This window comes from Diabrotica virgifera, chromosome 5 (genome assembly GCF_917563875.1).
Source record: "Diabrotica virgifera virgifera chromosome 5, PGI_DIABVI_V3a".
In the NCBI taxonomy this organism is placed as follows: domain Eukaryota; kingdom Metazoa; phylum Arthropoda; class Insecta; order Coleoptera; family Chrysomelidae; genus Diabrotica; species Diabrotica virgifera.
In genome coordinates, this window is record NC_065447.1 from 46,121,044 (window position 1) to 46,137,151 (window position 16,108).

Below are 16,108 nucleotides of genomic sequence, written 5' to 3' on the forward strand. Positions count from 1 at the left end.
CGATGACGGTCGCGATGACGTTCGCTGATTCAATACTTTTTCCCTATCTAAAAAGTGCACAACGTCCCTAAAGAAATTTTCACTTCAAAAAATTATTTCGTCGAAACGATGACGGTCGCTAATTTAATACTTTTTCCTCATCCAAAAAGTGCACAACGACCCTTAAGAAGTTTTCACTTCAAAAATTTATTTCTTCGAGGCGATGACGGTCGCAACGGCGGTCGTCAATTTAATACTTTTTCCCATCCAAAAAGTGCACAACGTCCCTAAAGAAGTTTTAACTTCAATACATATACGTACAAAATATTTATTTCGCCGAAGAGATGACGGTCGCGATGACGGTCGCGAAATAAATCCTTTTTCACCATCCAAAAATAGGTTTCACATTTATTTTAAATTTTAATACTTCTACACAATTTATATATACATACACATAAAATATATATATGTGCCTACAAAATTTATTTCGCCGGAGAGATGACGGTCGCTATGATGGTCGCGAAATTAATCTTTTTTCCCCATCGTAAAATAGGTTTTATATTTATTTTAAATTGAATACTTCTATATAATTTATATATACATACACATAATAAATTAATACATATATACAAAATTTATTTCGCCGAAGAGATGACGGTCGCTATGATGGTCGCGAAATTAATCTTTTTTCCCCATCGTAAAATAGGTTTTATATTTATTTTAAATTTAATACTTCTATACAATTTATATATACATACACATAATAAATTAATATATATACAAAATTTATTTCGCCGAAGAGATGACGGTCGCTATGATGGTCGCGAAATTAATCTTTTTTCCCCATCGTAAAATAGGTTTTACATTTATTATAAATTTAAATACGTCTACACAATGTATATATACATACACATAATATATAGCATGAGCGATGACGGTCGCAATGACGGTCGCAATGACGGTCGCGATGAGGGTCGCGATGACGGTCGCGAATTCAATGCTTTTTCCCCTATCCAAAGAAAGTGCACAACGTGCCTAAAGAAGTTTTCACTTCAAAAATCTGTGGCTAATGGATTATGTCGTCCGAAGCCAACTACCACTCTGACACACACAAGAAGAATGGATGTAATTTGTTTAATTTGAAATATATTTTATTCGTGCCAGAAAACATAAAAATATTTTGTTCAAAAAATAAACATTGATTTTCGCTTAAGCGTAATGTTAAACTTCCAAGAGGCAGGTGGGTGGCAGCTCTAACATTTTTTTTGATACACTGCATTTTTACAATCTACTCTAAACACAAAGTAATAAGTAAATAGTCTGAAAATAAATTAAGGTGAGTTAGGTACCATCCAGTGACGGTTCTCTAAGTATTATTGTTTATTGTGGTAGGTCGTCTGGCCATATTCTCTTTAGTCTTCTGTCAGCAAGTGGTTGGGTGAATAAATTATTTATAAATTCGTTGGTGTGGTCAGTGGTGCGATTTTTATATTTTATTGAACGATTTTTTATTAAGTCCTTGATTAGTGGGATGTCCAGATCATTGTGAAGTGTCTGGTTGGATACATACCATTTACTTATCATACTAGTATGGTATAACTAGATCCAAACCCAGACATCCAAAGTGAAAGTTATCCTTTAACACCAAATTGTTCTATATGGTCCACATAATGTTCAGAAAAAAGTCACACCATTTTGAGCGTCGAGTTTGGGGGGGGGGAGAGGGGGGAGAAATCGGTAAATTCGTAGTTTTTTAAGTTTTTCGTCAATATTTCTAAAACTATGCGGTTTAGCATGAACAACCCTCTATACAAAAATCTTCTACATTAAATTTAAAACAAAAAAGGCCCTATGCATAATCCTTCTAAAATGAACGGTTCCAAAGTTACGGAGGTAGTATTGTATAATTGGTCCAAAAAAGGTCTAACCCAGACATTAAAAGTAAAAGTTTTCCTTCAACACAAAATTGTTCTATATGGTCCAGATATTGTTCAGTAAAAAGTTACACCATTTTGAGCGTCCGGTTTGGGGGGCAGATGGGGGAGACATCGGTAAATTAATATTTTTTTTTTGTTTATCGTCAATATTTCCAAAAATATGCTTTAGCGTAAACAATGTTCTATAAAAATATGTTCTACATCAAATTTAAAACAAAAAAGGTCCTATACATAATTGTTATAAAATCAACGGTTCCAGAGTTACGGAGGGTAAAAGTGGAGGTTTTCGATACTTTTTTATTTATATTTTTTGGGCAATTTATAATATTTCTACTGATTGAAAGAAATTTTCTTTAACAGGATTTGCTATTTCAGTGGTCGATGGTATGTTAGTGATAAGCACTTGAAGAAACGTCAACCTCATCACCCTAAATCATCATCAATTGCCGAAAAATATAAAAAGTATCGAAAACCTCCACATTTCACCCTCCGTAACTCTGGAACCGTTGATTTTATAACAATTATGGATAGGACCATTTTTGTTTTAAATTTTATGTAGAACGTTTTTGTATAGAACATTGTTTACGCTTAAACATAGTTTTAGAAATATTGACGAAAACCCTAAAAAACTACTAATTTACCGACTTCTCCCCATCTCCCCCCCCAAACCGGACGTTTAAAATGGTGTAACTTTTTACTGAACAATATGTGGACCATATAGAACAATTTGGTGTTGAAGGAAATCTTTTACTTTGGATGTCTGGGTTAGGCCTTTTTTTGGACCAATTATACTATACTACCTCCGTAACTTTGGAACCGTTCATTTTAGAAGGGTTATGCATAGGACTTTTTTTATTTCAAATTTAATGTAGAACATTTTTGTATAGAAGGTTGGTCATGCCAAACCTCATAGTTTTAGAAATATTGACGAAAAACGTAAAAAACTACGAATTTACCGACTTTTCCCCCCTCTTTCCCCCAAACCCGACGCTCAAAAAGGTGTGACTTTTTTCTGAACATTATATGGACCATATAGAACAATTTGGTGTTGGGGGATAACTTTCACTTTGGATGTCTGGGTTTATGTCATTTTTTGAATCAATTCTATCATACTATACGGAGAATTTTGGTTTGGAATGTTTGGAGTATCTTCGTATTTGGAGGTTTACTGCAGCCCCATAGTTCTATTCCGTAAGACCAAACTGGTATAAGTGTAGCTTTGTACAGAAGCAGTTTATTTTCAAGAGCTAACTGAGACTTCTTGTTAAATAGCCAGTTCATATTTTTTAAGATCTAATTGTTTACGTTTAATTTTAATGTGTGTTTTCCATATGAGTTTTTCATCCAGATGCAATCCCAAGTATTTGACAACTGGCTTGATGGGAATCGGAGTATTATTTATAGAAACTTGAGGACATGTAGATTTTCTGGTTGTAAAAGTAATTTGTACTGATTTGCTGGCATTAACATTTATTTTCTATCGCTTGAGCCAGTTTTGTAATTGGTCTAAATGATTTTGAACTTTTTGTGATGCTACATTAGGGTCGACATCCACTGCTAAGATTCCCGTATCATCGGCAAAAGTAGCTAAAAAGGTATCATTTCTGGTTGAAACGTCGGCTGTAAATATCAGATATAGAAATGGGCCTAATTTGAATATTTATATATTGAATATAGCTCTAACATTGAATTTAAGCGAAAAGCAATATTGATTATTTGTCAAATAAACATGTACACGTATTCCTGTTTTCTGACAAAAGTAAAACGAATTTTGAATTAAATAAGTTACATACATTCTTCTTCTTGTCTCAATTAATTGAATTAAAAAATTCTTTTTGGACATTTTAAATAACCCTGTATAAATAGTTGTTATTGTTTGTATTAGTAAATAGAAAATTACATACCCTTGCAAATGAGTTATAACCTATCACATGACCCCTATTATCATTTAAAAAAATCGATTACGTTATCAAGCCCAGATGGATGACGTCACTAGTATGATATATATACCAAAAAATTGTAATTTAAAAATAAAAATCGACCTGTTTCGGAATTTTTCCTTAAAGTCGCCGGTTTACGAAATAATAAATTTATGCGTTACTTTATGGACGCACTGTATATTTGGTGGTAAAGACGTAATATCTCTTATAAAAATAGGAAGGCAAAGATAGGCAGGACATCTAGCAGGATCACAGCAGAACAACCCTCCTAGAAGAATCCTTATGTCACAGCCTGTGGGAAGTAGAAATAGGGATAGGCCAAAACTCAGATGGAAGTATGGTGTAGATAAAGATGGTAGAAAAATTGGAGCAGCAAACTGGCAACAGTTGGCAATGAATATAACTGATTGGCGTAATAGACTTGGGAAGGTCAAGGCTCTTTTATACGGATGCAACATCATTGATGATGATGATTTAGTGTTAGTTAAACAAATTAAAGATGAAATTTAACTTGGCAAAAATCCATTAGAAGCATTTTATAAAAAAATTAACAAATAAGATGTGAAAATCTCAATAAAATAGCGACTGGTATCTGCAGCCAAAGAAGTCATTAATGTGCAAAATATGACATTCTGTCAATGTTTAAACAATAATTACGTTATTTGAAACAAACATATAATTTTTGACAATATCATTAGTTCACCTAAATTTGGATTTAGGAAAAATTCCCACGACAATTAATTATCTGATGGGCCTAAAATAGGAATGGCGGTTGTTGACAAAACACAGGTTTTCGGTTTTACCGGTTTTTTACTTACGGTTTAGCCTGGCGGTTATACCAGTCAAAAAACCGGTTACCTACTCCAAAAACCGGTGTTCGGTTTTTTTAGTCAATAGTGAATACACAATAGTTTACAATATTACTTTTATATGCATTTTAGTTTCCGATACTTCATTAGAATATGTATCAATGTTATCGATAACGATACTATTGAAATAATATATCGACACCAAGATATTCAATCTACATATATATAAACGGTTCAGGATGGCTTGTAGCAGGACATATCTGGATCCATTTTTAATGATGTGTTCGAAAGATTGTAGGTTTCGAGATTTGATGGAACATCTCAAATGATTCCAATTTTCTGTACATATCTTCGGTTATCGTACCTCTTATACCAAGAGCTAGGTTGTGGCTATTGAAGGAGGCACTCATCCGGTTGAAGGTCGATCTAGTTTTTCCGAAAGCGCTCTTATATCCTGGTTGTTGGTCCATTATTCATTCATTATGGTGCCGAGGTAGCTGTAGTATATCATTATTTCTACTGGGGCTTGCTTGAAGTAAACTGGAGCTTGTTATCTTTATCTTGATAATCGTGAGTTTTGTGCTCTACATTTACAGTAATCTACAATTTTGACCCACTGATAAAAAGACAGTCAATTTATACTAGTCAAATCCGTATTTATCGTCAAGCCAATACTAGGTTTTTGAAGATTAATATAAGTTCTCTAGCTTTTATATCAGCCGTTTCTCTGTAAATATATGAGGACCCCATATAATTTGATATTATATGATGTACCTCATAACACTTATATAAAATAACTTCCCCATTTTTCTCTGAATTCATTTTTTTCCAGGGGTAACTTATCCGGTTTTTCACCGGTTGTTACTTTAAAAAGGGTTGCTGTTTCTTTAAAAAGAAAAAACCGGTTAAAACCGGAACTAAAAAACAACCAGAAAAACCGATTATTGCGTAGTAAAAAACCGGTTTTAGGTTATAACTGGTAGGTTTTCCCATCCTTAGCCTAAAATGAAAAAATGAATATAAAGGATATAAAAAAGACTAATAAAGACTATATAAAGCTTAAATGTGAAAACTATAGAGGGATATCAGTGACTAGTACATTCAGCCGTTTGTATGGACGAATAATTAGAGACCGCATTGAGAAGGAGTACAAAGACCAAGAGGAAGAAGAACATTCCGGTTTTCGAACAGGAAGAAGCTGAACTGATAATATCTTCTGCCTCAAACAACTAATAGAAAAAAAATTAAGCACAAATCAAGAAACCCACCTCATGTTTATTGACTTGCAGAAGGCGTACGATACAGTTCCTGTAAACAAACTCTGGAACGTGTTACGACAGACGAATATTAGTGTCATCTTAATAAAAGCCTTGCCTAAAAGAGATTTGCTTATATACATTGCAGTTTGCTGATGACCAAGTTGTTATAGCAAACGATAAAGATGATTTAGAGTAAATGGCAAGGAAATTACAAGAAGAATATAGAAAGTGGGGACTAGAAATTAATACAGAAAAAACAAAATACCTGCCAATAGGTACCGAACTATCGAACATCACATTAGAAAATAAGGAAATCATCATGCCCTGCGACCATTACACATACCTAGGAATCGTTTTTGATACAACGGGGAAAGATGATGAAGAAATAAAGAGAAGAATAACACAATCCAGAAAAACAATAGGTTGTCTAAACAGCTTACTGTGGAATCATGAAATAGGAAAAAGAAGAAAACACAATATCTACGAATCTCTTATTAAAAGCAGTCTATTGTACGGAGCAGAAACTTGGCGGATAACCGAAAACAACAGAAGAAAACTGGAGGCAGTAGAAATTGACGCTTTTATAAGATCAGTAGGAGTGTCACGCAGAGAGAGAATACGTAATGATGAGATAAGACAGCGAATGGGGGTTGACGGCTCTCTAACAACAGACATAGAAAAAAAACAGCTGATATGGTACGGACACGTCCAGAGGATGGATAACTCAAGACTCCCTAAAATAATTATGCAATGGGTACCACCAAACCGCAGAAAGAGAGGAAGGCCCAAGAAATCTTGGAGAGAGGGAGTAACGAAGGCGATGAGCGCAAGAGATATTAGAAAGGGCCAATGGGATGATAGAGTGTCATGGAAATTAGGCATCGGACAACGTCGCAAGACGTTTTAAAACCGATTGATATATATAAAAAAGACACAAAATCGTTTCACAAGTGTTATTTATTTATACATTACGAAAAAATGTATTTAAACGGAACCCATATTTCATTTAACATTTAATACTTTTAATCATCTTTGGATGAGCATTTCTTACATAATCTTTACACACATCTGGTTTATTATCTTTTAGTAACTTGCAAACGGTAGATGTAAAATCTATTGTAGCTTCTTCTTCTATAGCTTTATCATATACGCCGTTAAATCTTAGATTTGGTACCCAAGGTAATGCGGGATTAAGCTTTGATTGCCTTTCCTCAGATGACAATAAAAGTTCAGTTCCACGTTCACCATGATAACAATCATTAACTTTGTCCCAGGAAACGCTGCTTGGCACCAACTAAAAAATTAAATTAATAAAATAATATCAAACCTGTAGCGAAGTAAATGAACGGGAAATTCGTCGATACCGTGTAATTTTCAGGGGCAACTCCGAATTGCATGAAAATTTGGATTTAGGTTCTACTTACCCTCCACTTCAAAGTTGAAATTGTGCCGTTGGTTGCTTTTACTTGGGGGGTGTCAGTCACCCCTTCTCGGGGGTGAAAAAACATACGTTCAAGATAAGATCGGAAATGGATAAATTAACTGAGTTTAAGCAACTTTTGTTCTATAGAGTTTTTTACTTAAGTCAATACTTTTCGAGTTATTTGCCATTGAAAATTTTGATTTTTCGACAAAAAAAAACTACGTTTTCAGACGGTTTTTCGCAAATAACTTAAAAAGTAAATATTTTATCGAAAAAATATCCTTAGCAAAAGTGTAGCTTATAAAAAACCCAAAAAAATGGTGTATCAGCAAAGTCTATCAATCAAATAAAAACAAAGTTGTAGCTCATGAAAAATACGTTCTTATTCGTCTAATCCCAAATCGAATATTTCAAGGTGAAATCACCGAAAAATTAAGCACTTTTCGGGAAAAACCCATTTAAACTTTTTTAAAGTGTTTATAGTCCAGAAAGCTACTGCGCATCCGCTAGGAAAAATATTCTAATTCGGATTTTTGCACAATCTTACTCAAAAAGGACCCCTTTTAACAAATTTGCATGTTGCCAGGACCAAAAGTTGGTCAAACATTTTTTAAACGTTTTTTTTTGTTTTTTTCCTAAAATTATATTTTTTTGCATGGAACAAATTTTTTTTAAATTTTCTGGATCATTTCAAACAGAAAAGGTCTTCTGTGACTTTTCTCTAAAGTTGATAGTTTTTGACATATAAGCGATTAAAAATTTAAAAATTGCGAAATCGGCCATTTTTAACCCCCAAAAACTATGTGAAAAACTGAAAATTTGAATGTCGCCAAGATAGGTAGATATTCTTTAAACATCGGTTGATGAAATCCTGAAGAGTTTTTTGCAATACAATATCAAAAACCCCTTTGTTTTTTAGTTTCCAATCAAGCGTGCGCGACACTATTTTCCACCGTTGCATGTGTATACAGTATGGTGCAAATGAAAGGAATAGATTCGTTATTTCGTAAACCGGCGACTTTAAGGAAAAATCCCAAAACAGGTCGGTTTTTATTTTCAAGTTACGATATTGTGGCATATATAGTATACTAGTGACGTCATTCATCTGGGCGTGATGACGTCATCGATGATTTTTTTCAATGAGAATACGGGTCGTGTGCTGGCTCATTTGAAAGGTTCTTCAATTCTCTATTCAGTAATATAAAAATGTACATAATTATTTATACAGGGTGTCCAAAATTTTTTTATTAAATTAAATCATTTGGCAAATTGACAAAAAAAATAAATTATTGGACACGCTGTATAAATAATTATGTAAATGTTTACATTACTGAATAGAGAATTGAAGAACCTTTCAAATGGGCTAGCACTCGACCCCTATTCTCATTTAAAAAAATCATCGATTACGTCATCACATCCAGATGGATGACGTCACTAGTATACCATATATGTCACAATATCACAACTTAAAAATAAAAATCGACCTGTTTCGGAATTTTTCCTTAAAGTCGCCAGTTTACGAAATAACGAATTTATTCCTTTCATTTGCACCATACTGCATACACATGCAACGGTGGAAAATAGTGTCGCGCATGCTTGATTGGCAATTAAAAAACAAAGGGGTTTTTGATATTGTATTGCAAAAAACTCTTGGGAATTTCATCAATCGATGTTTAAAGAATATCTACCTATCTTGGCAACATTCAAATTTTCAGTTTTTCACATAGTTTTTGGGGGTTAAAAATGGCCGATTTCGCAATTTTTCAATTTTTAATCGATTATATGTCAAAAACTATCAACTTTAGAAAAATGTCACTAAAGACCTTTTCTGTTTGGAATGATCCAAAAAATCTAAAAAAATTTTGTTCCATGCAAAAAAAAATAATTTTAAGAAAAAAATAAAAAAAAACGTTTAAAAAATTTTTGACCAACTTTTGGTCCTGGCAACATGCAAATTTGTTATAAGGGGTTCTTTTTGAGTAAGATGTGTTTAGCTCCCCAAATGAAATTAATCGCTACCGCTTTACAAACAATTTATTTACCTATCTATTTTTTATACGATCTGTCGGTCTCACCGGTTTAAATTGTTTATTTTTGAAAGGGTTATAATTGAGAAAGCTTGAATTGGTCACTAATCACGAGTGTATGCAAATTTTGAACAGCCATATCTTAACCAATTTTTGTATTACGGAAGAACAAAATGAAACTAGCATATTTATAATTGCAAAACCTATATTTTTTTACTCTTTAAGATTTTTCTTGTCACTAATACTTTTTAATTTCACCAGGGTCAGAATTTTTTCATTTATTATAAATTAATAAATGAAAACAGTTTCTGTCCTTCTGGGATCGGTACTCACCGGGGGGACCGCAGACGTTCGGATACAATTAGCATCTCTTTGCAAAGACAATGACGTCGACTTTGCAAAGTAACAAGGCACTTACTTAACACAAACACTACACATGACACTAGGTACCTAACTGTAAAAGTTTATCGTACCTACCATGCCAATGGCCATTAGTTGTCGAGGCATTAGCTAAATAAAAAAATTACTTTTTAAGTTATTTTGAAAAAATGCTGAAAAAATGAAATTTTTCAAAAGTTTTTAGAATTTTTTTTTACTATAAAACCAAATGTTTTCAAAAATAAGCACTTCAAACCAATCAAACTTACAGATCATGTATAAACAATGTCAGAGCCCCTTCTCCAACAGAGAACGGGTAAATGTCACCCCTAAGTAAAAGCAACCAACGGCACAAATTCAACTTTGAAGTGGAGGGTAAGTAGAACCTAAATCCAAATTTTTATGCAATTCGGAGTTGCCCCTGAAAATTACACTCCAAAACGGTAATTTATTGGGCTACTGTACGAGCTGAAGATTGTAATAAAAATCGATTAGATAAGTTTTGGCTTATACCTCAGGAAATAGAATAGAAATATGCTTTATTGTCACTGAAAATTATACAAATTTTATGGACAAAGCTTAATATAAAGCCAGAAAAAATAAATAAATAATAACAATAATACATAATAACAAATACAATTTTCTGAAATGAAGTACTTAAAAATTGAAAAATGACTGACTGCTATTTTTCAACTAGAATATCTGGTGGAAGTCAATAGAAAAGGCGCACCGTCTCGTGAGTATTGAAATTTTTACTGCGTCATGATTTTTTTTTAACATTTCTGCAAAAAAGGGACTTTTTATTCATTTATTTTGCATTCAATTAAAGTACTTCAATCACCAATACAATATCTAGATATCACCACCAGTGACATGTCCCAGAACAATAACATAACTGCAGAGCCTCCTTGACAACAGGTAGACATAGAAATAGTACTATCGCAGGAGACAGATTTAAATCAAAACGGAACCGTAGATTTTCTAATTTTACTAATGCCATACTCTGTATTAGAGTACAAAGATTCGTTTCATACAGGTTCTCTGAACCGCATATTGGAATGTTTTCCTAGCGGTGCCTTTTGATATTGTCATATCTGGGTTAAACAGAGAACTTGAATCGAGTCGACATTCATTTCACTTATTCCCCGTTAGAGGGCGTTCTAACCATAATACGGTATAAATAGTTTTATTTTTGTACCGAGAACTATGGACGTTTTGGTGTAAATTGGTTTTCTGCAGAGCCTCCTTGACAACAGGTAGACCTAGAAATAGTACTATCGGGAAATGGCAGGCGACAGATTTAAATCAAAACGAAACCGTAGATTTTCTAATTTTACTAATGCCATACTCTGTATTAGAGTATAAAGACTCGTTTCATTCAGGTTCTCTGAACCGCATATTGGAATGTTTTCCTAGCGGTGCTTTTGATATTGTCATATCTGGGTTAAACAGAGAACTTGAATCGAGTCGACATTCATTTCACTTATTCCCCGTTAGAGGGCGTTCCAACCATACTATGGTATAAATAGTTTATTTTTGTATCGAGAACTACGGACGTTTTGGTGTAAATTTGTTTTCTGTAGAGCCTCCTTGACAACAGGTAGACCTAGAAATAGTACTATCGGGTAATGGCAGGAGACATATTTAAATCAAAACGAAACCGTAGATTTTCTAATTTTACTAATGCCATACTCTGTATTAGAGTACAAAGACTCGTTTCATTCAGGTTCTCTGAACCGCATATTGGAATGTTTTCCTAGCGGTGCTTTTGATATTGTCATATCTGGGTTAAACAGAGGACTTGAATCAAGTCGACATTCATTTCACTTATTCCCCGTTAGAGGGCGTTCCAAAGTTTATTTTTGTATCGAGAACTACGGACGTTTTGGTGTAAATTTGTTTTCTGTAGGGCCTCCTTCACAACAGGTAGACCTAGAAATAGTACTATCGGGTAATGGCAGGAGACATATTTAAATCAAAACGAAACCGTAGATTTTCTAATTTTACTAATGCCATACTCTGTATTAGAGTACAAAGACTCGTTTCATTCAGGTTCTTTGAACCGCATATTGGAATGTTTTCCTAGCGGTGTCTTTTGATATTGTCATATCTGGGTTAAACAGAGAACTTAAATCGAGTCGACATTCATTTCACTTATTCCCCGTTAGAGGGCGTTCCAACCATACTAAGGTATAAATAGTTTTATTTTTGTACCGAGAACTACGGACGTTTTGGTGTAAATTTGTCTTCTGTAGAGCCTCCTTGACAACAGGTAGACGTAGAAATAGTACTATCGGGGGATGGCAGGAGACCGATTTAAATCAAAACGGAACTTTAGATTTTCTAATTTTACTAACGCCATACTCTGTATTAGAGTACAAAGATTCGTTTCATACAGGTTCTCTGAACCGCATATTGGAATGTTTTCCCAGCGGTGCCTTTTGATATTGTCATATCTGGGTTAAACAGAGAACTTGAATCGAGTCGACATTCATTTCAATAACATAAATGACAAATACTTTATATGAAGGATTTTTAATAAAAATTTCTGTGAAATTTTATATACAGCCGACTACAGGACATTTAGTTGTTTCTTGTGTAGTTGTACTTCTACATAATATGTAGAAACCGAAATTTTCTTTTTGTAAACTGAGCTAAAGAAACTATACTTACTTGTTTGGCCAGTTCTAATTCTTCTTGTTCGTTACGACGACGTTCCTCGGTAGCAGACAGATGTTTATATATAAAAGTAACGTAATCTAATGAGGATGGATTTTGATCAAGAACACATGCATGTATTCTGTTAATATAACATTCTTCGTCACCGTGCTGACAAGTAAATGTTACTTTTCCGTCAGCGCTACGGTGAGAATGCTACAAATAAGAAAAAGCGTTTAGTAAAATGTACAAATAGAAATTCAAGAATTGTATTTTTTTGGACAAAATATCCCCACAAATAATCCCGGAAAAAAAATTCCCAAGAAATAACTTGCCGCCCAATAGTTCTCATTCCCAAGAACGCAATCGATGCAAAATTTTTCAGCCTCAGTGCATATAGTATGCAATCGTACGCATGAAACATTTTTTCGGTACGAAAATAATGATAATAGGGGAATGCAAATAGATTTTCACTTCGGAAAAAATCAAACAAGATAGAACTTTTTGTAATTTCATTAAGAAATGTTTAATAAACAACATATCAAAAAGTTCTACTCGAGAAGTGGGTGCTTTATTTTTTATTCAACAAATGAACTGCGAAATTAGATGTTTTTTTTAAATAACTCCGAAAATATAAATTGTAGAAAAAAACTGACTTGACCGTTTAAAAATTCAAAAAATGTTACAACGGAAAAACCTTCTATAAACATTTTTATAAAATTAAATCTGTACCTTCTATAATTTTTTATTTATAACTCTAAAGTCACCCTTCTCACAAATATTTGCGCACTGTAAACTAGCGTACGGCGAAGTGCACGGTTGAGTTATGTTAATGTAATTCTTTAACTAATGGATCAAATGAAATTTTATAAATTGATCATGAAAGAAGAATAATTTAGCTATCTTATGGTTGTAATAAAAAGAAATAAAATGTATGGGCATAAGTATGGTGTGGGCGGAAAGTGAGACTTACATGAATTTGGTTTAAAAATGATTTAAAAATGTGTAACTAATACAATTTTTCTGATAAAACTCTCAAATTTGCACAGCTTACCTTTCAGACATCTTACTAAACGATGTTTCTCTAAAAAAAATCTCAAAAATTTAATTCAAATGATACGACGTCTCAAAAAATGTAATTTTTGAAATCTTCGTAGTTTTACAGAATTACCACCAGTTTAAGACGGTATTACTCAAGTTTGAAAGGATAAATTACAGTTTTATAGCTGCTTTTTTAAAGCTTAGGATGTAATTTTTAAAATGCACTAAATTATTTTACTTTAGAAATGAAATAAACTATTTATTTTTGAGAAAATTAAGAAAGATAACAAAAATGTAATACAAAAACCGAAAATTAATAGTTAAAAAAATGTTTATACAAAGTGATCAAAACTTTTTTCTATAAAACTTACCTAAAAGACATTTAATAATAAGCTTTAACAATAATAAAAAATGTTCAACAAATTTTTTTTTTATCTCTTATACAGCATGCCTGTGTAACTTGCAACCTATTGATAACTTTTTTATTACCAGTTTTATGAAAAAAAGGTATTCCTTATAAAATACTCTGCATCGTATATAACCTAAGATGCAATCATCAAATGTCAAATTTTATTAATTTTATACGAAGTATTTCAAAAATATGAATTTCACTCAAGAGTAAAGTACCTTTATATTTCACAATATCGAAAATTGTTATTAAGAAAAGTTGTTTGGAATTAAAAAATATGTTTCAGTATTCAATTACATCCTACTAATTAAAATATTGTGAATAATAAAGGCACTTAACTCTTAAGTAAAATTTATATTTTTTACATACCTCGTATAAAATTGCAAAAGTTTGATATTTGTTAGTTGTATCTTAGATTTTAGACCAGGTAGAGCATTTTATGAAGAAATTTTTTTTGTCGTAAAATTGATAATAAACTACCTAGTTATCATATCATAATTTTAATAAAATTATAGGGTATCCGCAATTTGAGAAAAAATTGAAAATTTTTTTTTCGATTAGAATGATATAATTGTATATTAAAACATAGTTTTTAATTTCAAACAACTTTTTATAATAGCATTTCTTGATATTCTGGAATATGAAGGTACTTTACTCTTTAACGAAATTTATATTATTGACATAACTCGTATAAAATTGATTAAATTTGATATATGACGGTTGAGTTTTAAATTTTTGGCTATCCAGAGCATTTTACGAAGAATAACTTTTTTTCGTAAAATTGATAATAAAAACGTTTTGCATATGTTTTTTTGTTGTACAATTTTTAAATTGTAATGCCATATTCGGATTCAGCATAATCAAAAACAAAATAAAAACATATTTGATCAAAGTAAAATGATGAATTCAACGATATTTTTAAAATTATTTCTACAAAATAATTGTTATTGTTTAAACAATTAATAAACAATTAGCGGCCAAATCCGCGAGTAGAACTTTTTACTTTAACATGTATCTAAACTAACAAAAAAATATAAGCTTGTTTGAATTTTTTCGAAACAATCCATGTTTTCGTTCTAATTGCACTCCCCTGAGCAATTATTAAGATTAAGCACGAATTGTAATTTCGAAATCCAATTTCTTATTCCAACTGGTTTTCCCGAGCACGGATTCATGCTGAAAACTTAAAATTTTACACGACGAAAGAGTGTGTTTTTAAAAAATCGTTGAAAATATGGCGAATGAACTAAAGCTGTGGGAGTCATGTTGTAATTATTCGCTTAAATCTTTTTCTCAGTCTGCTTTGAATAACTCTGTTTAAAACATTGCCTATTCGCGATGATCATTTCATGCAGCTATATCATATACAAATCGTCTCCACTCTTGCTAATTCTTGGCCCTTCGTTTCGCTTCAGTCCAAGTATTATGTCTTTTTTAATTCTGTCGTTTTCTCTAGTTAAAGCTCGGTTCATCTCAATTAGTTCATTAATCTATTTGTAATTTCCTTATCTCCCGAATTTCGCTCATGAAGCTTTCCAACATTTTTATTTTTTTATTCAATTTTTGTTCGCTGCCCTCACCCATATTTAAATGTATACGATAGCTCCTTAGCACGGACCTGTTTTGTTTATCAGCGTTTAGCAAAGTAAAAAGTAAAACAAAAAAGCAAAACGATATATTTGCCCCGCGATAAGAGACCGAGGCAACCCCTCAGAGACTTAATTTCTTCTCAATGCAATTTGAATAATCGTAATCTTTTGCTACTATTTAATTTCAAATTTTTACCGTCTCCCATCAGTAATGTAGGGACTATATTGTCACTTAACTAAACATTATTTCAATTATTTCATTCATAGGAGATTCTGACCCATAGAAAGCTACAGAAATCTAAATTAAATTAATTATTTTTTAATGATTTTAAATTCCAATCGTATAGTAAGATATTTCATCACGTGTTTAATTCTGTCCAATCAGATTAAAATTATACTGAGAATTATCTACTGTAGAAAATTACCGATAGAATTTTTTTAAGTAGATTGCTTTTGTTTAATGGCAACCAGTTTCCTAGTTTTGACAACTGTCACATTTAAGAAAATATCCATATTATACGTATTAAAAAATAATCTTACGAATATCACACGACAGTAAGAATAAATAAGAAAATAATGCTTCATTTTTACTCAAATTTGTTGTCATTGGGCAAAAGCCACTCGAGCCCTGCGGGCGCTCGTGTATATTGCCAGACAAC

The 16,108-nt window shown here is 32.4% G+C and overlaps 1 protein-coding gene across 4 annotated transcripts in view; it reads right to left on the minus strand.

Moving 5' to 3' along the window:
* Window positions 1-16,108, minus strand: part of LOC114326138 (gamma-interferon-inducible lysosomal thiol reductase) — a 132,588-nt gene that overhangs the window by 73,055 nt on the left and 43,425 nt on the right. For 2 of the 4 annotated variants that reach the window (XM_050652469.1, XM_050652468.1), the window contains exons 3-4: window positions 12,426-12,626; window positions 6,864-7,218 (exon numbers count right to left, since the gene is read on the minus strand). The exons of the other annotated variants lie outside the window; for them this stretch is intronic. In XM_050652469.1, the coding sequence (XP_050508426.1) occupies window positions 6,931-7,218; window positions 12,426-12,626 (489 nt within the window). In that variant the 3' untranslated portion in view covers window positions 6,864-6,930. Of the gene's footprint in view, window positions 1-6,863; window positions 7,219-12,425; window positions 12,627-16,108 lie in introns of those variants that run through there. 4 annotated transcript variants of the gene reach the window in all.